Source organism: Neodiprion pinetum, chromosome 6, assembly GCF_021155775.2.
Source record: "Neodiprion pinetum isolate iyNeoPine1 chromosome 6, iyNeoPine1.2, whole genome shotgun sequence".
In the NCBI taxonomy this organism is placed as follows: domain Eukaryota; kingdom Metazoa; phylum Arthropoda; class Insecta; order Hymenoptera; family Diprionidae; genus Neodiprion; species Neodiprion pinetum.
This window is the reverse complement of record NC_060237.1, coordinates 24,424,985-24,449,048: the sequence shown is the minus strand read 5'-3', so window position 1 is coordinate 24,449,048 and position 24,064 is coordinate 24,424,985. Positions and strand designations below refer to the sequence as shown.

Below are 24,064 nucleotides of genomic sequence, written 5' to 3'. Positions count from 1 at the left end.
TGTTTTACGAAATTCCGGCAGGAAGTGCAGGGTATGGAACAACCGTAGCGACGACTCCAGTTCCAGCCGCTCCAGGAACTAACGATAGCTACAGCGGCGGCCCGCAAAGGGGTTACTCCGGTTCAACGTCCAGCTCGAACAATTATCACCCTTACCGTCGTTAAAGATCGGAAAAGCCCCGTCAGGTCTTTGATATATTTTTTCATTTCTATCGAATCACAGATCGAAGGATACAAGTACGAGTATATAAAAAACAAAAAACATTTAAAAAAAAATGGATTGTTTTCAGATGTGTATTACGCGTAATTACCTACCTCTGCCTGTTGCTCTGCCTATAATTTATCACGTGACTCGAAGCGGAAAAGTTACGGATTCATAGAATCTAAATTATTTTATCCAGATCAATTACTCTCCCTTATAAATTCACGGATTACGTTTGCATTCGTAGCCCATCGGTGAGTGTGCTTCTTGTTTCGAATCACGTGATTGTAGGATATGAAGACGCGTTGACAAACTCCGTACAAAGTATAATATGAGGGAGATTTCATTATGCATACAAACGACGCTAAAAACGATCCATTATTCAAATCGACGCAAGGTTCCTTTACGTTTCTCTCTTCTGCCTCCCTGTCAGTGTATAAATGAACCGGACCAATTTTTGTATTTCACATTCGAGACCTTTTTTTTTTCTTTTTCTTTTTTTTTTTTCTAATAATAGTTAAGGAAAGTCATGGCTAATCACTAAAAGTTCACAAACGGTACCGTTAACGAAGTTTGCTTATTATAATATGTATATTTTAAAGTGTAGGAACGTTGTACGTAATCGTATGTATAACGACGCTCGATTGATTCGTTCTCGACATTATTTACTTGACTATTATTACAATCACTTCAGGTTTTTATTATGTGGTTGTTTACGTGACAGAAAATACTGAAGTAACAAAACGTGCAAAAAAAAAAAAAAGAAAATGAACGATCGATAAAAACTAGTGAACCCGCTGTACTTCCGAAGACTTTCGCAAGTTTCTGCGAGGTACATATTATATGTGAAATTTTGTGATTAGACGTACAGACCAAAATCCACTGCTTGGATAAACCGAGTGTTTAAGTTTAGGATATAACAGTAAGATTAATAAGTTCTTCCCATTACGTCTTGCACGTTACAGTATTTGCGAGAAGATTTATAACTATATAACATGCAATAAATATATACCTAATGATCCGTATCTTGCATGTTCATGCGGTAATTTAAATTAACCATTGTAAAAACGATCTAATACACAGATATGTTCTCCGCCTGTTTTGAGATATACTAATTGGTACTTTCGATCAGAGTTTGATACTTTCTTTACACAAACATAAACAGACACACCACACACGATACATCCGTTATAATCGATACAGAAAAGTGAAACACCAATACTCCTGATATATTGAGTATGTCACATTATCATTATTTTCATAAATCTCACGTAATTCCTTAATGAAAGAAAAAAAGAAATTGTTGCAGTGTAAGTAAAGCTGAAGCAAAACAAGAAATGACAAAGAAGAAAAAAAGAAAGAAATTTGAACTCATTGTTATTTTTGTTACCTAGATCTGTTCATCAGTTACGATAAAATTTACTCGTTTTAACATTAAAGCAGCATGACGTATTGCGGATCCGAGCGCGCAGAAATAGATGATAAACCTTGTAGGAATGTTCAGTTGGCAATTATGCAAGTTTATTAATTAAAACTATATTTCCTAATGATTCTTGTTTCGAGATTATTCCGTCGTATATCGAGGCCAGAGTGATCGATAAATCCCAATCAAACCCCGACGTATAAACAGCGCTGCTCACGTTCAGCTATGTTTAATTGGATATTTTATGCGTCGTAATCATTACAGGGGTTTCACGAGTCGAACGGGGTTCGATTTTACAGAAATCAGTTCTACAGAGCAAATATTCTACAGAATATGGTCTACAGACTCGGCTCTACAGAAATATTTTTCTTTGGTATATTTTCCTACAGAAAGGAATTCGAGATTAGTGTCAGAAATAATTCTGTATGAGTTATTCTATAGAATAATTGTTTTACAGAATATTGTTCTGGAGAACATTTTTTTTTAGAATATTTTTCTACAGATTGTGTTTGGCACAATGCAAATTCGAAGCAATCATCAAATCGTCTCAAAATCATACATTTAATCGTCAGTTTCGTACATTTTGATTTAATTTAATTTAATTTCATTTCATTTCATTTCATCTAAATTTGTATTGTGTCGTACAGGTATTGTGTTGGGTGTGTAAAACTGTAAAACTGCTCTGTAGAAAAATATTCTGTTTAAAAATATTCTTTAGAACAATTCTTCTGAAGAATATTTCGTACAGGATTATTTCTGATGCAAATTTCGAATTCCTTTTTGTAGAAAAATTCTCCTTTAGAATATTTAATGCATGTTTATTTTTAACGTGAATCATGAATCCCTTTCTGTACGAAAATATTCTGTAGAAACATATTTTTGTACAAACGATTCTTTAGAACATACTCTGTAGAACATTTGCGTTGTAGAACTGATTTCTATAGAAGCGATCGTTCTTCAACGAGTCGAATGCGACTCGTTGAACTTTCCTGAGTCAAGTTGCGAAAAGCACGATATTCGAGTAAATTTGACGTGTCAACACGAAGTACAACGCCAAGAAGTTTCATGAAATTGAAATGAAACAAAAAGAAATGTTGAATTTCTTCTCTTTTCGCGCTAATTGTGAGTGAAATGTGTTTACACTGTTATGGAATCGAAGTATAGGTATAGCACTTAACTTGCGTGTCGCGCCTCGCAATTACTGCTTTAATCGAATAATACCTTACATAATGATTGTTATCGTAATTATTTTGTTATAATATAATTCGATAAAGAAGGAAATTAATTAAATTATTAGCGCTTAAGTTTAAGAGAATCTCCACGATGGAAGAATACTCAAATTTTAATAGAAATTGGCAAAAGTAGTCATTTTTTCAGACACATGTTCTTTGTCGAATTAATTTCGAGCTCTGATTTCTATTCAACTTGTGATCTTAGCCGACGCAAATTGCTGTAATTCGATATCTCTTCTTTCTTTCTCTATCTTGAATCTTGAAATTATCCGTCGAATTCAACGAGTTTTGCGGCATCGTGACTTCGCGATCGGAATACCTTTTGCAGCATGGATGCAATCATTAAAGGTGTTCTAGTTTTGATACGTTCATAATCATTTTCACGAGTGCATGAGCTGTGGATTGAAAAGAGGTTCAGTAAGGCTACGATAAAATGATGAGAATTTATTTTTACATCAATAAAAGATATGTACATTTATAAATCGATATAGTTTACTGAGCTACTATATAGAGTGATCGCGAAAGTATAGTATATCATATATAATATGTATAAATTCATTGTCATTGTATAATGTATATTTTGTACGGTAGACTTGGATAGATTTCTATACTTCAGATTACTCGCGAAGTTCGTTAGAATTTATATTATATTAATCATTGGTTTATCTATGCACTTGACATATACATATATGTATATAATGTATAATATTGATGATTATAGAGATGGCCGGATACGGTGTGCTTGACGAAGGAAGGTACACAGACTGATTTGGACGTTACAAAAGCTTATGCAAAAAATTAATGGAAAGGCACTCGTTGCAAACGAGCCTCATATATTTCTATACATATAGACATTGCACTACAGCTTATAGATATATATAGATATATGTATGTATATTATATCAATTCGTCCGGTAACTCTTTGATTTAGGGAGATTGTCTTGGGTTCATCTTGTACGGCTTGGCTTTGTCCACCTATTTGGTATCTGATTAATGGTTACTATCCTAAATCCTAATTACTATTTATGGGTTTGAATAATCAAATGTAAATCACGCATCTTTAGGATCAGCAACTTAATCGTTGGAGCAGAAAATCTATCTCTCTTTTAACGTTTCGTCAATATTTCATTTATCAGTGCTATGCATTAAGATTTGTCTTGCTAGACCTAAATGGCAAAGACGTCTTCGCCACGCTAAAGCAGATGATGTGTGAAAGATGAATTTTTCTCACGAGTACACGGTTACCTGCACATAGCTGTATGTTGTATTAAAGGAGGTCTCACGGATTGGAAGCCACACGATATCTTCCAACTTTATTCTACCGATTGTGAGCACAACGACAAAGCACGAATAACGAAATTTGACCAAAGCTCGCTTCGTGTTTTCCTCATTCAATGCTGAGTACCAGCTGCGATGTATAATTTTTAAAACAGCCGAAAACGGGTTAATCCCTTTCAATCTGATTTCATTTCATTAATTTATCAAGCGGGGCTTTATCGTTGACAACGATTATCTTTTCAGAAAATCACGCTTGATGTAACTACGCAATGGCAATATTTTAACCTCTCGATGTTCCGAAGTAGGCGAGAGCTCATGTTATTGTACACTTGTGACAGCGACGTTTGTTCGATTTAGACTTGCTCTCGCTTTCCTTATCCAGTCTCTTACGCATCGCATCTAAGAAATTTGAAAAAAAAAAATTAGCTCTATGAGGTATACTGACACGTGACAGAACATTAAAATTGTATTTTTAGCATTTAAAAAAAAATAACTTCACAGATCGGAAACAAACAACAACGCAAACAAATTCTCATTCTCTGTTTTGCGATAATACAAATAGTTGAAATATTTTAAAACGGTGTTTCGTTTGCAGTGACGATACTGTATATTTTCACCGTATAATCTGCACATAACGACCTACCGATTTTTTTCCGATAAATGTCAGGTTTTTTGAGACGTCACATGTTCAGAATAATGTACGTTATTTTAAACAAATAACTTTAAATCCAATTACGTTTCTATAATTCGATTATAATTGATCGTTACAACGAATTATGACAGTTACAAAGAAACGAATAGAATAATTGCATTTCAATGACTATGAATATTTGTCAACTTGACGCACAGAGCGAATCAAGATGCAACGTTAGTGTATCCTCAACGCGTCGCCACGTCTCATTGTAAGTGTCTATAGCATGATTCCACACCGGTTGTACGTTACATCGGCACACGCGAAAACTTGAGCGCTATCAGAAATACGAAACTATGTATTGCCAGTTGTGTCAGTCGGTTTTGTGCTCTCGTCGCGCGCGGTGCTACGCAGTGAAGTGAAGTACTATTGCTAACGTGAAATCAAGTGGTTCGCGAATTGTTTTGATTTCGGAGCATCGAGTAGAGCGATCGTGTTTGGGTGTGCAAGGTAAGAATGAAATAAACATTTCTTATTTACACTGCGGCGAAGGTTAGCGGATTTTATATTTCGTCGAGCAAATAGTAGCAAATAATAGTAGTTGTCGTTGTGTTTGTGACCCGCTGTTGTCGAGCGTTTAACTTGAACTTTTTTTTGCCGAAAATTGTTCGCTACTTACCGGCGATAGATTTTTTATCGATGGCTGATAAAGCTTCGTATAATTCCTTGACGAGGTTTACTTCAGGATGCAAACCTGACGCCCATATCAACAACATCCGAAAGCCGTGTTCCTTGAAGCTCGACGGACCTGCGATCGATTCTAGGGTAAATCGTTTCGTAACGCTGTCCCGAGACCGTGAGTGATGCAGGGTAATCAATGAAGAGGAAAAAGTTTGCAAAATTCTTCAATGTTCGTAGCAAAATCTCGATTCCTCATTCCTCTTCATTCACCTCGAAATATCCCCGGAATTCCGATATCGAGCACGTGTATCATCGTACGTCGTAAGATTCACGGCTCGGCCGATTTGAGCATTTTTCTAAGTTTCGCAATCGCAAGTTTACGCACGCGTCGAGTTTTCGTAATCCTAGGGAGTTACCTGTGTACTGATGTTCGATGGCTCTGATTTGTTCGTGAGTGAAAGCCCAGTGCAACGCGAGCTTCTTCCAATCAGGCGGCGCGAGTTGTTTGTACGCTAATCTCCAAAGAATGGACCTGAGTCTTTCAGGGAGATTGGCGCTCGCACTTGATACACTTCCGCCTCGGGATTCTTCTCGCCAGCGTCTTCTCGCCGGAGTTAATTCGCGAACTTCCTTGTCGGAGTTGGAATCCTCCTAAGTCGTAGGCGTATGTATAGGTACGGTGCTCGTATAGAATTCCCTAAGTAAACTTGCAACTTGATTATAAACTTTATGTATATTCGAGAACTCACCGGGGTCGGATAATCTAATCTAGCAGTTCTAATTATCATGTCCACGATCGCTGTAAAACTGCCTCGTGCCGCGATGTATAGGGGCGTTTTACCTCCCTGAAAAAAAGAGGGTGGAAATTCCCTCAAAATTGATCGCTGCTGTTTACACAGCCGGTATTCTTACAAGGGAATCACTCCGGGTGCAAAATCGATTTAGGGTGGGATCTTTACGTAAACATTGTTGGTTCGTTGAATTACAAAAAAAAAAGAAAAACAGACCAAGAGCTACTCTTTGAACTTTTTCAATACAGGCGTGTGACAGGTGCGTAGCTAAAACATTTCAACTGGATATTATTATTAAAAATAAAATTAAGAAAATAAATGAAAAATATTAGCGGAAAATCTTTGTCATGATAATTTTAAATTCTTGTTTATATGCCGCAAAAAATGAAATGGCCCGCGGTTATTCGTTTCTGCGAATTTACGCTTTAGTCGACATTGTCGTTTAGCAATTTTACGGCTCAGGTAACAGGGTACAAGCTTACCTGTTCGCGTTGTTCGATATTAGCTCCAGCTGCTAATAACAGTTTGCAAATATCGGTGTGTCCCATTTCCGCGGCAATGTGAATCGGCGACTGCAATCTCTGCGAGTAAAATGGGTAAAAAAAAAAAAAATATTGCGTAAATTTTTTCTTATAACATAGATCTGGACAAAATTACCGAAGTATTTATTGTTTTCAGTATGATGAGAAAAACGCGAAAAGAACTTACAGAGTTGAGGCAGTTCAAGTCTGCTCCTTTGTTGATTAGTATTTCGACCGTGTCAACTTCGTTGTTCTCACAAGCCATGTGCAGGGGAGTATTTCCGTTCTATAATTTGAACAGTGATCAGACGAATACAGAATTGCGATAAACCGGTAGGCAATTGGAGTCGATTCGACGCGAAAATCTCTCTGTCCTGTCGCTTTAATCAAATACGAGTAGTACCAAAGAGCTTCCTTGACCATAAACATCCATGAGAATGACATCCAACGTACCTTGCACTGCTTGTCAAGCGCAACACCCTGCTGAACAATGGCCTCGAGAATTCCCTTGCATCCCTGACTCGCCGCGACGTGCAGGGCGGTCATTCCTGACTGACAAGTAAAAAAAGGTATCACGTTAATGACGTAAATGGTATTTAACTAGCGAAATGGGTTGCGAATAATGAGCTTCGTTACACGCTAACATCCAACTGCTCTCCTCGTTTCACCCTCCCGACACCAACGAGGAATATCACCCAAGGCACGCGGCAACCTTCTATGCGACATTACCGTGTGTGGAACGAGGAAAATTACCTCGTCACGAAGCTCCGTACTCGCGCCCATACGCAGAAGTAGTTGGGCGATACTCGTGTGCCTGGTAAGGGTCGCTACGTGCAGAAGGGTATTGCCCTCGTTGTCCTTTGCGTCCAGGTTTGCCCCGAGGCCGATAAAAACCTCGACCGCCTCGAGGTGACCCTCCGCACAAGCGCAGTGCATCGCCGTCTGACCTTTCTGAAAAATTTTTCGCTTCAATTTCGTGTCTTTCTTATCATTTTTGACGTCGGTCGGGGGATAAATTCTAAGATGACGTTGTGCTCCGTCCTCAGTCGCGGGAGATCGACAAATCAAAGGTTCAAGCATCAAGTTTGATCGCGTTTACTTTACGTACTATATTTTGGAAGCTCTTAGCACAGTCGATTTGGCTCGTGGAAAATAAAGAAAAACACAGGGGAACTGATATTGGAGAGAACTTTTCCTCTTATTTTACTGGTCAGTGGGACGTTAAGCTATCCAATGTTCAAAGTTTCGACAGCTTTCTCTCAAGTATAACGGTGTTATTCGTTTTACGAGGGTCCACACGTGTCGCGACGGACGAGTCATTCTCTCTCTCATCACTGGTTTCTGCCTTTGTTACTAGTTAATTTCGTCGGAAAGTTAATCGAATTCTGAATAGGATACTGTAGATGATTAGAAGTTTCGCGGAGGCGCGTTGGCGCAGTATACGAGCTTTCATCCGAGATCAAAAGCTTCGCCGACGCGTTATTTTAGTCCAAGTTATACGCAGTGAAGCTTGATATCGTTGTATGCAAAGTTGCTATGATCGCGTCTGTGTATTGCCTGGGGTTAAATATCAGACTCGCAATGTGCTTCATTCCACATTGTTGCCCGCCTCGCAGTGCCGTCGGCTCTCGCTGCGAGTCTGGATCGTATTACGAATTTCTGCAGAAAATTAGAAAAGTTTTCAAAAAACTTTGCCAGTTTAATAGAACCACATATCAAAAGGTACACTTATTACATCAGAGCTCGCGAAAACTAATTCGACCCACGTCCGGTATTTAATTAATAGCCTGAAATACATATAGTGTGTAAAAACTAATTGAAAAAAAATTCAATACCTCTGAAAATCGGTCCGGTAATTTTTTTCTTACAAGCCTTGTATTGATGTATACTTTGCGAATGGCGCCGCGTTATCGACGTCGATATCGTCGCTCCTTGGAATATTCAATACAGTATTCTTCTCTGATGTTTTTACTTTCCTCGAGTTACGTAAGGTTCAAAGAGTTCTACACCATTAAAAGAATAAAGCGAGAAACTAGTCGGGTACGACTCGGAGCTCTCTGTAACAGTAGCAGTAGATACTCGTACTCTTAAAGAGCAAGGTTGGACTGTGTTTCTTCACAAAGACGCGGCGTTTTTAAAGTTTTAGCTTTTCCTTCGCCAACAATTGCGGAGTAGATTACGTGAAGAAAGATCTTAATTAATTTGGACTCTTTTATTCCTGTTGTTAATTCTACGGGAATCGACAAATTGTAACGTAAACTTTATTCGGTCTGATAAATGCTACATTTCCCGAGCTTTATTTCTGCCTCGAGTATCTGAATTTATAGACACTCGAGGAAACATTCACACTGTCTGTTGGTTTAAATTAAAATGGGCATAAGAATATAGGCAAATATTTGGAACGAGGGCTCGGCTTGAATTTTGCGCTTTATACTTCAACACCTTGCGATTTATTTTTACTCTCGAGTAGAAAAGTCGAAAAAAAAGAATAAAGTACACGGAAAACCGTTTTGACCTCTACCTGAAAATACCTCGCGTCTTCCTAACTTATCCCTAAACTCTCCGTGCAATGTTTGAGGAGAATAATATGTGTAGAGGAAAAAAAACTAGCCATCAATATCGCGCGGTGAAAAATGCGGATTCAATTTCCCGTTTGCGATCGTCGGTTTCGAGGGTGGCATTCATCCCGTGATCGAATATAGATGTAAACGGGGATACATGCCTTGTCTGTCGCGGACAACTTGACACCCGGAACATTGGCCAGGGCTGTGATGACTGCTGGATTTCCAGCGAGGGCCGCATGATGAAGGGCTGTGGCTCCTGTGCAGTCGGTTGCTTCTCCGTTCAGCGATTCGACAGCCTCGGCGAGGTACTCGACGACACCTACGCTGTTGCCTCGTGCGCCGCACATCAGCAGGGTGTAGTGTTTCTTTAAAGAGGCAAACGTGTTTATCACCCTGCAGTGACATACGACTACCCGGTTACTTTGATTCGAGGGACGAGGGAAGGAACAATTGACGAGCACTCGGGGACTTGGAAATTGACAAGGTTGACGGGTATCGCGTAACGGCAATTCATCTCGTTCGCCAAGTTCAACGTACAATTTATGGCGGTATACACGGCGAACGTATTTGTGAACGATTAATTCTCTGCAATATTGAAAACGATCTTATATTAACCGCGCTCTTTGTCTATAGACTGATCGTCGGAGGTAAAAAATGACCTTTCTACCTTAGGAATAAATGATGGAAGAAAAATCACCGTCTGACTTGTCGTTTATCAAAGAATTCATTCTGGACTCGTTTCCGTCTTACCCCTCAGGAGATCGTTAAAAAAGTAACAATGGCTGCACGGAGCGAAACGAACCGGAGACCTGAGGTAAATAAGAAACGAGTAGACCACACGGACAATGTTATACTCGGATAACTTTCCCGTACCTCGTGTCCTCCTAGTTTCGGATCATCTTCCGCACCGCCCTCAATTCTGTACTATTATTATAGATTTTCTGATAAAGGGAATGTACGGAATCGTAGGCAAATTTATAGTCAGGAAATCGATTTTCCGGAAGCTGTGCTGTGCTGCGGCGTGGTGACCAGCTGCAGCACCGAGGTTCAAAAACGGTTAACCGCTTGTAGTCTGTTTCCACATCCTTTGGACAATCTGGGTCAGCTCTCCGTATGGAGCTGAAGAATACCGAGTGCGAAGAAACAGTCGCGAGGGATGAAGTCGAGAAAACAAACGGACCACCCGTTCACTGGGGTTTTATACTTTTCTTTAGTCTCTGCGGAAAAGGTTGATCACCGCAATTATCGGGAATACACGGGCGGCGGACGGTCGAATGAAAGGGTGGCCTGAACGAACTACCGAGCTGTGTCGACAAAACAAATTTGATAATTAGTTGCGTATAAAACCGCGAACTTGAGTTATTATATTTAACCCTTGATACCGCTGCAGGATTGTGGCGGAACAATCCATTACAATCAACGAGCTTCCGAATCGGGGCTGTAAATTAAGGTACCTCATTAAAATTCCCCACATTTCTAATGCATTGCCAGTATACCTGTACATTTAATATACATCTACCTACCCTTCATTGCGGTATCTTATACGTTATATCGATTGGAAGTTACGATAAATCTACTTCCGATCCGGAGACTCCGAGCCAATGGATCCCGTGTTCTGGTATCTACCGCGTTCCTTCGTTGTGATCTGCTTGTACACTAACGACAGAATCGCGTTGAAAACAGGTGAATGATGTAGAGACCAAGTTGGTACCAAACTAAATATCCAGTTTTTTTGAGTCAAGTACAGTTAGAAAGTCGTTAATTAAACCTACAGGCTACGGTGGCTCTCTCAAAAAAATGTCTCGTCCAACCAATGACTTTTCTTTGCTGTCTTCGCTATGCTTGAACGCAAACTTCGAGCATCGTGCAGGCAGTCCAAGAGAACATCTCGGATAAAGGGGAGTAGAAAAAGCGACTGGCATCTTATTACGTCGGTTTCTCCAAATTAAATATCTGTCCGTCTCGTCACTCGTGTTACGTCGACTTGCCACTGACAATGAGACATTTGCTCGTCACAGTCGGTTCGTTACTGTCGTAGCGGTTGAGATCGTGCGGCATTTATATCTGCAAAGTGCTCGTCAAAGGGATTCAAGATTAAAGCTTATCCTTCATAATTTATTAATTTAGGGAAATCGACAGTGATGGGATTTATTATTATTTAGTATTTGCTGATGTCTATTGCGTATTGTTAATTTATTATTCCGTTGCCCGTTTCGAAGCATGAAATGGGCTGAAATCACCACCGAAGTTTTCAATTCCAACCGGCTTAGGTGATATTTGATATTTTTCGTAATTCCTCCTACCTTGTTAACTGCTGTTACATTCGCGCCGGCATTGATTAACATTTTTACTGCTTCCTGGTGGCCGTGCCAAGCCGCCATGTGCAATGGCCGCATACCAAACTGAAATAGAAAACGAGATTTATCTAGCAAACGTGATTGTTTTGAGACGTCATTTGTGTAACTTGGTGCTTAACGTCTTGTCGAGAATTTTTTTTATGGAATGCCGTGGAAATTGCCGAATTTAGTTATTGATCGGAGTTGTTGATTGGGTGAGTGTGGCTCGAATATTTTTCACATGTAGCTCGATGTTTAAATGGAAGAACGGAAAAGGTAAATGCCTGAAACGGATCGTTTGCCCTGATTTCACTCTAACGAGTTCCGCATTCGTACAGCCTCCTGTTTTATACAGATAAATGAAAAAAGTCTTTCTTTTGTAGTCTTCGTTAATTTTCGTGGATGCCATTTCCGCGAGCAGGAAACAAGTGGAAGATAGTTTTCGCGTCCTGCGTAATTTCATTAATGAAAATCTAGCGCATAGTCACACCGTATCCACAAATAGATAAAAAACCAATTTCCAAAGACAATGTATGGAGAATAAGGAGAGCTAAAATCATTACAGGTATAAATCAGGCGCTTAATTTCTACCTGCACAACGGTATATTAGGTCGTAAACATATGATATTTTCGGAACACGCAATGTACGGACTTGAGGTACGCAATGCAAACGTAAAATATCGTCACGCCTCGAGGAGGCGTCGCCTCGCTACGCGCCAAAGAAATTGGATAAAGTTTAACCTCTCTTCACGGTAAAAAAAAAATTCGTATCCACACGTGTCCCGTGTAACCCGTATATACTCCCAACACTTGACCCCGAGGTTCAACTGGAAAAGGGAAGAGGCATTTCTTTCAGGGGTGAATACCTTTCGATATTTTAGGCACCCAGGAACATCGCTGGATTCTTTCGTTTACTAAACCGGGTCGACTCGACTTAACGCAGAGTCGTTTCCGCGGCGTCTGATTAAAGTAGAATTTCATTTATTTCTAAGGAAGTGTTACAGATTTGATTACCCTCTTGATTTAGTAAGCCTACCTTGTCTCTCGCTTCGATGTCGCATTTCGCCTGTATCAGCATCTCAATGATCTCTGTGTTCCCTTTCGACGCAGCCCAGTGAATTGGTGCCCGTCCATACTGTGAAATAAAAATATCACGCGTGTACAAGTGATCAATCACACCGTTGGATCACCTAGTGAGTCAATAAATTTGCGGATCGTCATACTCACGTTGTTTCTCGAATCTACGTCAACAGTTTCTTTGAGCACCTTTCGAACGCTGTCGGTTTCGTTCTTTATCACAGCTTCGTGTAGAAGCAGGTCGTTCTTAAGTACTGAAATTCATTGCTCGACCGTGAGTTATTTTCACCTCCGCATTTATAAAAAGAAAGTTATCTATCTGGGGTGAAAAACTTTCCTGACACGCGACCATCAGAAACGGATAAGACCTGGATTTCGGTTAACCTACATCGCATATATCGGGTGTTTAAGCGAGGAAAGTTAACTGAGGACCTGCGATCAGGTCTATGTTGTACGCCATTACGTCTAATTCTGATATAATAAACGTCGCATTATCTCAGAGAGTCGAGGGTATAAGCGAGAATGATGTAACTACAGTATTTGAACAGGAGGTAACCGCTGAATTTTTACACATTTTTACATTATTCTCCGTAGCTGGGACTTGTCTTCAATTTTTCTAAAATAACACTGTACGTAACCGCAGATTTGGTAATGTTTCGGTTTATCTTTCGTTAGAAAAATAATAATAATAACACAGGCACGTGGACTTTTAACAACGAGTGTAGTTTTTATCCCGAGCTCAGCATGTCTACAGCGACAAATGATTCTACGGTATAATTTGTTTTTTCTGCGCGGTTTCTCCGTGTTTTTTTTTTTTTTTTGACACCGCGTTTACCGCCGTTATGCGACACCTTTAATTTCCCGACTCGTGTTGTGTGCTTTAGAGCTTAAGCTCCAGCAGAGCATCCCTCGGACAATTGACTAAATCTGCTGAGATTCGACGCACCGCGTCGCGCAAGTTTCTTTTTTATAGGGGTTGTTTGAAGCTTTTTATCCTTCCGAGATTAGTGGTATGATACAAGTGAGCGACTAATGACAGGCGAAGGGGTTTTGCAGATTATAATTGTCGCAATCAAAGTTATTATAATTATTGTTCGTCGCAATATTTCTTTCAATTTTTTATCCGAGTGTTATACTAATAACTATCTACTTCTTCTGGCTCAGTCCTCGGCACTCCCCTTTTGTCTAATTGTCAGAAATTAAAGAACCAGCCGTTTTATGTTTAGAATGCGGTCAACTCGCTCCGTAATGAACGTCGAAAATCACACCAATTCAAAGACCCGGATACCAGTGATGACGGTTAAAGCAAATAATCGAATTTGATAATTCTATAATGTGGAGTGATTTTTTTTTCTTCTTCCATTCATATTCGAAGAATGACGATGTGATGTTTCGTTTGAGAAATAATTAATACCTGATTATTCCGCTGCCTTTGAGATATCTACTTCTATAATTAAATCAATTGGCAGTTATTTAGTGATATTTGGAATGATTGACTTACTTCTAGCAGTCTTTTGATTCAGCACCTCGTCTTCCAACGCTTCCGACAGGTTGAGAGGAGGCGGGATTTTAGATTTTGTCATTTTCAGGTCTTCGTTGTCCGTCATTATGAAGCTTTTTCGTAACTACATTTCCTTTAATCAGAGGTAGGCTTTCGGCATACGTAGATATAGATGAAATATGCACGATAATCGAAATCCGATAACGGAATTGAATCGTTTATAACCCATTTTCGTAGTATAATACATATGGAAATCGGAAGAAGTGTTGAAATGAAGAATTTCAAAGATATTCCACTATCTTTCGGAAGAAAAATTGATTACCGGTGGCATCCTTTGCTCTGCTATAAATATTACACTTTCATTTCCTGTTTTCTACTTATCCTGGACAATGTAAACCGTAGACGATATTTTATGCAATTTTCAATTTGCTTTTCATCCTTGTCAGATTGTGCACTTTAATATACCATGTCTTTTTCAGTTCCGTTATTCTTCACCCTCTTTAAATATGAAAAGGAATCTTTTCCGACCTACAGCAGCTAGTTACTCTCAGCTTTCCTTCATCTTGTGCCTCACGTGTTTTTCATCTTTTACTAATGAATTTCCAGCCCCTAAGTGTGATTTAAATTCGATTATCTACCACTCGGTGATGTTTTTTCAGTGAACCTCCTCCGTAAATTCACAGCTACTGCGTCGCTAATAGCACTCGAGCAATCTGCTGCTTCCTTGGAACAGTATTCCTCCGAGTTTTGTCCTTTCTGTGCTCAGATGTAACCTCTCTCGTAGATTACTCCATTTACCTTAGCAGATTGCACTTGGGGTGACCTGTACGGATAAAAAACATACTGTAAATCTTTGGAAAGATATTTTCGGATATATTGTTTCGAGGTATTAAATCCGTCTAACGAAAAAGAAGTTTTCGCATCTGACGTGATTGTGGGTGACGGGGCGAACGTTAATCTTTGAGAAAAAAGCTTTTCAACTCCCTTCGGCTTGGAAAATTATACACGTATCGAGAGTTGACACTGGATTTTAGCGGAATAACATTGCAAGCAGATACATTGTTTTCACTGTGGCGTGGTATAAAGTTAAGATAGCCAAATTTCAATTTAGGACAAAACGAGAATCGTTCTTCGTGGTTGAGGCCGATTTTGGACATCAGTGCGCGAAAGTTTTATCCCTGGTATCTCACTTCTATAATCTTACTCCGCAAAGTGCCTAATTCAATTTCTCTCCTCCCCATCATCCCTTAATTTAGATTGAGATATCAGAACCATATGATTTTTCTCGATGTATTACAGTGCGTCACGTCACGTAGGATCATTTAAGGTGTTATCGTACTCCTCTACTGTCTGAATTCTGTGACGACAAGATACCCTTTCACTATCGGTCCAATGTCTCAGACGATGCGGCAATCGTATATCGTACAAAGAATCAGTAAGTACAACCCGGTATAACCGGTCCGTCAACCTGGCCGAGATCTTGACTGCGAATTCTCTCCGGAAATAGCGGGATCAATATGCAGCACTTTGACTATAAGGGGATCACAACGAAGGACAGGTCCTGCTGTTTCCCGTTTCCGTTTCTTCGTCCTTGCTCCAGTGCGCCGTCTTATGAGTTGGAGTAACTGTATAATCCTAGAAAGATGTTTTCTCTTAGCTCTCTGTAATCACCAACCCTATGTGTGTATCTCTACATTTTTTTCCCCTCATTTTCTGATCAAGTAACGTAGACGTAGGTACATATATGCGGTGCCCGAATCTTGAAATTGAGCTTGCTCAACGTGTTCGGTGGGATATTATACGCATGATAAGTGTTTGCCCGTAATCCCTACGGTATTGTGTTCGGACTAGAGATTTTTTTTATTCAAGATTCGTCCCAGATTGTCGTATCCGTTTGGTATCTCTTGCTTGATAGCGAGAAGATGGTTTAGACGGATAATTTCATGTGGTTATAGTTCTCAGTTTAACAAGACCTACCAAAAAAGGATTTAATATCCATGTACATCCGACGGACGAAGCCGCGATGCTGCGCAGGGTCGTTATTATGCTACCCTGGGCTGCTTATACGCGTAAAAATTCAAACATTTTAAAGCCATAATCGTGATTCAAAATTAGCTAGCAAAATTTCGACGCCCCTTCGTTATTTATATTTTTTTGCTTCTCGATTTTTTACGTCAAATAATCACTATTCTTTCGGGGGACACGTCGCGCGTCGGTGAAACACTATAATTTATTGATTAGTCTAAAATTCGAACTCGTGATAAAGTTTCGTAAATCAAGTGCTTTTCACCCATTGTCAAAAAGTTAGGTTTTACGTGTGATAGGATATTACTTAAAGTAATGTCAAAAAGTGGTGTTTTTCAAAAAGTTCCTTACAGTACAATTTTTGTCGTATGGATTTCAAAAAACTTAACATTTATCGAACAATGTTTACACAATTTTTTGTGAGTTAAAATTAATGGTCAACTGCAAAATGATTATCGGCATACTTAGGTGGTAACTTGTCGGATTGCAATTTCCATAGAAACATTCATTCCCTACGCTCATCCAATAACTACGGTTTTTTTCTCTAATTTTGATGATAATTCAAATTCGCGGTTAGGGCTATTAATCTACCTTACTTGAAAAATAATAACAATGGAACCGAGGGGTGAACCACTCCGAAAAATACGGTTCACCGAACTTAATTAAGGTATATATTTAATTATGTTATTATCAAAATATGTGCTCGACTTATCAATTTTCTTGCATTGAAACTCAGATCCTGTAACGAATGAGAACTGGAATCAAGTATATACACAGTGTGTAGTCACGAGTGTACTCATCAACTGTGTATTCTCCTTATCCTCGATACGATGAATATGCAGATATGACGCTAATTCTTACGAAGATGTAAACCTGGCGACATTCGATCCTTCGTGATGAAAACCAAACACATTTATTACATGAATATTCCTGCAAATTCTAGGACAATAATTGCACGTACATACATATACATGAATTTACAGCATGCCCGAAGCTGTTGCGAGGCTGAACGTTAGTATCTAATCAATAATTTTCACTCGGAAAATATTATAAAAGGGAAATTATGGTATTGTTCACTGATTCCTAAAAGTCCTTGCTGAAGTTCTATTTTTGTACCTTGATAAGGGGTGAAGAGAGTATATTTGCCTCCAAGTAACCCAAATTTGAACTTGCGTTGTACTTGATCGTTACTTTAAATTACCGGTGAAACGAACCACTGCACAACTGTTAAATTCTTTTGGACTTCGAGCCCTGGTAAATTATACAATATACATGATATTGTACGCGCTACACATATTCGACAAAACAAGCATCGATGATGGGTGAAAAAACGAACAAACGAATCGACTAAAAGGGTATCCGCATATTTTAAGAGCAACGAAGTGTAGGTGATCGGTACGATGAGCGGGGTCGTTGGTCTAAATCACCGTGATATAATTTAATTGGGTAAAGTCCTCAATGCCTGGTATTTGAGGCAAGTTCAAAAGCGGCTCTGACATATCGAATTGACGACCCAGTCATCCGTCGGGGTGTCCGGTGTTGCGCCAACGAGCACCAGGGCGGGGTCGCTTGTCCCACACCTGCTCGAGGTCGATATAAACGCCTGGTGAACTTCCAACTCCGTTGTTTTCGGCTGGCTTGGGTTGTGTCGGATCGCATATCGGCCCACAACCGCGTGCACGTTCGTGATATTGCGAGCAATTCCATTTGCGTTACGGCATCAGTATTCTATACTCGACGCAAACTCCATCGAGAATCGTCCAGGCTCCTCTCCGTAAAGGGAATTGCGACGAAGGTTCCGCTCATGCTTTCAATTCTTGGAAACGGAAGATCACCACGCAGGATCGAAACTCCTGACTTCATCTTTGTGTCTTTGCAATAGGTACCGTACTTTTCCAACCCGAAACTTGAATCCTTTGTCCAACCGACGCCGTGCACTTTTGTCACTTAAAGTAATTAGACGTTGTAGAGCCCTGCCGTGTCGAGAATAGTCAACCAAGTCGGCTTCTTTTTATTTTATCATTCGCACAGGGTCCGCAGCATGGCTCATGGTTTGAGATCGGGTGTTTTGACAACAGCAGTGATCGTTACTTCGAACACGAACCTCGTCCGAGCTATCGATGGTAACTATATTTACAACATATAGCGACTTGCGTGCGGGACAAAGAATTTTTTTTGCCATACCAGAGACGTTGGACACGCTTGCTCGTTAATTAGACACGCTACAGAGCTCTGATTCTCGGATTCCCTTACGTCGTTTCGGACTAATTCGGAAACCCTTTTCTGCTCGGATTACGGTGCGAGGTAATAAGACACGTCGGACAAAGATTCCCAAAAGAATCTGATTTCTCTCATTGAAATCTCGATGGGATTTACTCGTTGCGTTTTAATGGCAAGTTGGTTTATCTTTGTTTTATTTTCCGTCCAACAACCAACTTGTTTCAGTGAAAACAAAAGCCATGACACTGTTGCCTGTTACCCAGAACGGATGTTTGGTTTGGCAGTCGCGACGATGGAGAAAAAAAAAACTCTCCCAGTTCTCCAGAGACAGGGCGGAATAAGGGTAGACATCTACGTTGAAGAAGGTTAATAAAACCTGCACCCACGCGGCCACGGTGAAATATCTTTGGGAGTAAAAGATAAAATATGGGCGGAATTTTTACATCTCAGTAGGTTCATTCCCTGCACCTTCTCTTTACATGGAAATACGATCGAAATTCAAATAGAGTTTTCGAAGGGATATGCACACATGAAACAACCTCTGGTGTCTGAAGCAAAGTTTCCTTTTATTAAATCGCAACGTTGTTGTGGTTCTGGTATTTGTTTCCTCAGTCGCCTGCACATTACGTTTTTCACCTTTTAAACGCATACCTTGACAGCCGGGTATTTAGCTGTCGGCTGAAGCTTTATTAACGAAAGAAATACCCTGACGAAAAGAACCGCGTATCGAACGGAGGAATGAATTATCTATCTATACTCAAATAGTTTTTATTCTATTCGTCCTACTTTTAATGACATCTATAGAAGAGAAGCGAGTATCCAATATTGCACTGATTTCTTAATGGTCTTGCGAAGTTCAATGCTGTCACTAAAGATACCTATATGAGGTATGTCATATCTGTGACATACGAGAACACGACTGTCTGCAAACTTTCAAAAATCACGCGAACAATTTTCACGAACACTGCTGTAGGTATATTGTAGTGAAGATATAATTATCCGTGCTTCAAAAGTTGGCCTTCGTTTCGCTTGGATCAAATATCGATCGAACTCGTTCGACGTGGGTACCGCGTACTCTTTCTACCGTATTTCTAGATTTTTGCGAAAATTTGTTTTCGCCTTGGCGGTATATACTTAGTAGACTTCTACATAGGCTATCTGCCCGTGAAGCGGCATTTTCTCCGAGTTTTTTTTCCCCAGGGCAAGTCTGAACGAAATAAATCAGTGAATCTGTCCACCGATTCGAAGGCACAAACTCTTATAGTTGGATTCTCTCGAACGAGAAGGTATCGTAGCTTCGAACACGATGGTCTTGGTTCGCCCTGCGCATGTCGCGTGTACAATATTTGACCGTTGTCATTATACTTCTGGGAGTCGTTTAAATTCGGACCGTTTTATGGATGGCATGAAGGATTAAAGCGTCATCTCGCAAGGCTTTCTTTGCACCAGTAAAACGCCTGATTGTTCTTTTCGTTCATTTCTCCACCAGCTGTTCAGCTTACATTACTTTTCATTTTTAGTATGCTCTTCTACGTCATGTTATAGCTTTTGACTTTTTTCCCCTCGCTCAGCGAGCCTGTCCGCGATTCGATATTTATGGACAAAACGTGTCGCGGACTAATCCAGCTGTAATCACATCGCTGTGAGGGTGCAAACACCAGAATCGAGAAACGCCACTGGAATTCTTTCCGTGTTACTAATACACAGTCGATTTCTGCTTCCAGTTTAGTAAGGAGCTGCCGCTTTTGCGTGTAAAATTCATGTTCACACGATTCACACCTACTGCACCTTTTATTATAAGTTTGCATTGTGATTTCGAGCGTAATTTATTATTTTATTTCAGCTTGGTCTCACATCGCAAACGTACTTATATATAAAAAAACTGCATTTCTCATGCCCCAGTTTTTGCCGAAGAAACACTAGACCATGAAAAATATAAAACGCCAACGTCCAGATATTCATGAATTTATTTATACTCATGTTGAGTTCGCGATCAGACGGACGTTGATGCAAAGAGAAATTTAAATCTTAAATTAACGCAGTTCGTACAAGTAGACGGTGTGAAGTGACAAATGGCGTGACGGATACTCGCGGAAGATTGCAAGATTATTTCGGCGCGCGACAATCTCATTACACAAGAGTGGTTTGGTGTCGGACAGTCCTGGCTAATTCTGCCAATTCTGTTGACCCTAACCTTTCTTAACGTCGTTGCATGGGCAGATTTGCCACCCGGCTTCGTGTGCCACCCTCATGCATGGCTTAAGCTTTACTTATGCTGAGTTTTGTCGCGTACTCGTCGAGCGGAGTAGAGGCTAAAAATACCGGCGTACATACGTACGTACAATGCTGCGACTTCGCCGCGTTTCTCTATTTTTCCATTTCTATATTTTTATTTTCACTACTGCAGCGTGCACCAAAGCGTGTATTCCCGCATGTGAACACACACGCTTATACACGAGGCTTTAATGCTTCTGTGCAATGTTGAAATGAAATGAAAACGAGGTTTCACGCAAAATGGATTTCTGACTTTGGCGTATGAGTGATATGCACGATTCATCGTGGTGCAGCGCTCGCTCACACTCCAATATCCGTTTAATCATTTTATCTCGTGACAGGTATCAATTTCACTCCGTGAAAATCGAATTACTCGTGACATAAACTGCCGTCGTCTTGACGTTATAAAGCGATTTACGTTGATTTCGGCATTTCAGTCGGCTTTCGATGAACAGAACGAGACGGAATATCAATTCGCATTCGTACCGTACATCCACGTTGCCTCTAGGACGAGATAAGATAACTATGCCATTTCACGATGATTTCAAACTGTCCAACTGATACCTAATACCTCGCGTGGTTGCGTAAAAAGTAAAGTAAAGAGTTATGTGCAATTTACTCTTTTTGCGAAATATTGAGGATGAAACTTTAATTCCGTTACTGAATTGATCACGTTTAATTTCATTGATATACAATTGTCAAGCCCACACTGAGATAATCTATATTCTATGTCTGTTCTGGATACAGAATTTATCACTCTGTGGTTGTTTGTCGATGTTATGCTATGCTGTCTGAATTGCGGGCTTATTGTATAATTACGTTGATCCACGGCACGAGCAGACCCTTTTGACTTTAGAAATTCATGTATCGTCTTGATTTATCGCGGATAGTGTGTATTCTCCAGAGGCACTCTGGTACTGCCCAAATCCTGACGTTGAATTTTGCGATTAAAGCTTGCAGCCAGTCCCTCCTTTGAAGATGTCGAGAGCTCATTTCTTTTCTGACTCATGATCACGCAGGTATAATTCTTTCATTACTGATATTATTAATGTGAAAACCTCATTTTTCATCCTATACAATTTAGCAGGAATTTTGATTGAATTTGACGTTATATATATATATACATATATATATATATATATATATGTATAACGGTGAATAATATTTTCTCGTAAATTGGAATATCTCGCGTGCATGAAACTGGAACGCTGAAGGCTTGAAATTGAAAAGTCGTCACGCGTTGAACGCGGTTTGAAATAATTGATCCATACGTTCGCAGAGTCATGTCTGCCTTAATTGATTCAACAATAATATATTCAATCAGCGATAATGAAATTCTCTAAATATACCGTCGCACATGTAGAAACGAATAATTCGTGCGGTAAAAAAATCTGTCCTAAAATTTTACCCATTATAAAAGTATGAATAACAGTATACTTTAATATGTTCACTGAGAGAAATTTTTTGTTCCGGTTACCGCTCAGTCCTTAACTATTTTCATTGTTTACCACAATCGAAAGATATAGTTCCAGGTAGAAAGTGAAAATCAGTTTTCTAGCTGTTACCGGAAAGTCTAGTATCCGTTACTATTTTTTCTCATTACGATCATTGTTAGTATATTTTCTTGCAACTGTTGCGAAAACTTGACGCTTGTGCAACAATAAATTGACGTTAAAGCTTTATTTAAGTAAAAAAATACAGTAAACCTCAGAAACTGATTTTGCGTTGCAATTACAAAAAAAAAAAGGATCGACGACAGCGCAAAATTCATATTGAAACAGTTTTTTTTTAACGACACCTGTTTCACTGAATTTTTCTAGTTACTGTGACAAGTGAAATTTTTCTCAGCGTTGTGCGATATAAATCACGATTCTTCTTTTCTTCGCTACCAAAAACATAAGCTCTGGATTTTCAACGCAACAAGCAACCGGTGTCCGTGATCGTTTTATCGGTATGAAAATGACCGTGACAAGTAACTGGAAAGTGATTACGATTATCGCTTACCTATAACGTCTCGGAAAAGTTGGCGGGAGGTCGATCCGTCCTTCACTGACCGCTCCGCGTTAAACGAGCTTTCGAAAACAGGCAGCTTTTCAGCGGCTTGCGGCGGGCGTCGGGGATGCGAAGCGTTCGCGGGGTAGCGCGCGACTGCCACAACCCGAGGACGCCGACCCCCGCGAACCCCCGACAAACCCCGAGGTCGATACGTGCGCTGCTGCCACGTGGTGGTAGCGCCCGCTGCGAAATCCTTGCAACATTCGGCCGTATTAATAATAATTCATAACATTCGTAACATTCGCAAGATTCGCGTAAGCAAGGCGTACCCCGGGGGCCGCCGACCCTTTGCATTCCGGTTCGTTCTGCCTCTGGGCGTAGCACTGACCACGGCAATTCGTATTCGTTCGTGTCGGATCTAAGGGTCGAGGGAATGCTACGTAATTACGGAGGTATTACCGTGATCTAGTTCAGGTTTGCTTTATACGCTACGCCGTTTTTATACGCCTCCTCGCCATTTCTACCTGCCGGTGTTGATCCTTTGAGTCGTAGTGGTAAATACTCTTACCACCTATTTTATATCCAATTATTTTTTACGCTTAGAAAGCTTTTCAACACAATTCTTCGTCATTTTTTTTACTACTTCTGATGGTATGCTAATAGGTTTTCAATCCGTGAAAGTAATTATTGCGATACGATGTAAATTAATATTGTTAGAAACAAATTGATTGAAGATAATCGTGCAAATTGAAGAAATAATTCATTACCATTTGGGATCGTTGTTTACGAATCTGAAATGAGATTTTCAAAATTCTGTATGGCAAATTCAATCAGCTACCCGAAAACCCCCTGCATAGACTTTTTGACTGGATGCGATCAAGTTTGAAATTCTCGTCAACCATATTGGATTCTCCATCTTTAATTTTTGAAATTTCGTCTCAGATTCGTAATCGTAGACCTCAAAAACCATAAAATACTATCTTGTTATAAAATTTGACTCAGCACCGATGTGTGGCTCAAAGGGTTAAATATTCTGTGGAATTTAACGTACATGCGGTCTAAACAGTGAAATTAAAAACTCTTCGTCTTTTTTGAAATCAGAGAAGGTATGCTGCGGTTGGTTATTGTAACAGCAATTTACCGTGCCTTCAGGTTGATATATATAATCGACCGAGGACGGGTAATTATTCGGTGAAAATTAGACAACAATCGATTTAAGTTCGTAACTCTCGCTGCTCCTCTTCGGTCTTGCTGTAAAGTTTCAGTACAGTTCCTCCGTGCAGTTGAAAGAGAGCAAACTCAATCTGTAGTTCA

At 39.9% G+C, this 24,064-nt stretch overlaps 3 protein-coding genes across 10 annotated transcripts in view; 2 read left to right on the top strand and 1 right to left on the bottom strand.

The window, feature by feature from the left end:
- Hrb27C (Heterogeneous nuclear ribonucleoprotein at 27C) overlaps positions 1–3,774 on the top strand; it is a 33,001-nt gene extending 29,227 nt beyond the window's left edge. For 3 of the 4 annotated variants that reach the window (XM_046632288.2, XM_046632292.2, XM_046632285.2), the window contains one exon: positions 22–1,016. In XM_046632288.2, the coding sequence (XP_046488244.1) occupies positions 22–164 (143 nt within the window). In that variant the 3' untranslated portion in view covers positions 165–1,016. Of the gene's footprint in view, positions 1–21; positions 1,017–3,577 lie in introns of those variants that run through there. The other variant, XM_046632290.2, reaches the window with a different exon arrangement.
- Positions 3,283–22,893, bottom strand: LOC124221885 (ankyrin repeat and death domain-containing protein 1A). Of its 5 annotated transcripts, none has more exons than XM_069137288.1 (15): positions 22,760–22,893; positions 15,576–15,871; positions 14,237–15,059; positions 12,886–12,989; positions 12,695–12,793; positions 11,626–11,724; positions 9,477–9,687; positions 7,512–7,705; positions 7,212–7,310; positions 6,946–7,044; positions 6,720–6,818; positions 6,196–6,291; positions 5,863–6,097; positions 5,445–5,585; positions 3,283–4,533 (listed from the first exon to the last, which is right to left on the bottom strand). In XM_069137288.1, exons 3-15 carry the CDS (start codon positions 14,340–14,342, stop codon positions 4,448–4,450), a joined length of 1,668 nt encoding a protein of 555 aa, XP_068993389.1. In that variant the 5' UTR covers positions 14,343–15,059; positions 15,576–15,871; positions 22,760–22,893; the 3' UTR covers positions 3,283–4,447. The 5 variants fall into 5 exon arrangements, with proteins under 5 accessions (XP_068993389.1, XP_068993392.1, XP_068993390.1 ...); XM_069137291.1 differs by having other exon boundaries at positions 5,445–5,573; XM_069137289.1 differs by having other exon boundaries at positions 15,611–15,871.
- LOC124221896 (immunoglobulin superfamily DCC subclass member 4) overlaps positions 5,104–24,064 on the top strand; it is a 311,934-nt gene continuing 292,973 nt past the window's right edge. The window contains exon 1 of the mRNA XM_069137298.1: positions 5,104–5,275. The gene's annotated coding sequence lies outside the window, so the exon portion shown is untranslated. The remainder of the gene's footprint in view (positions 5,276–24,064) is intronic.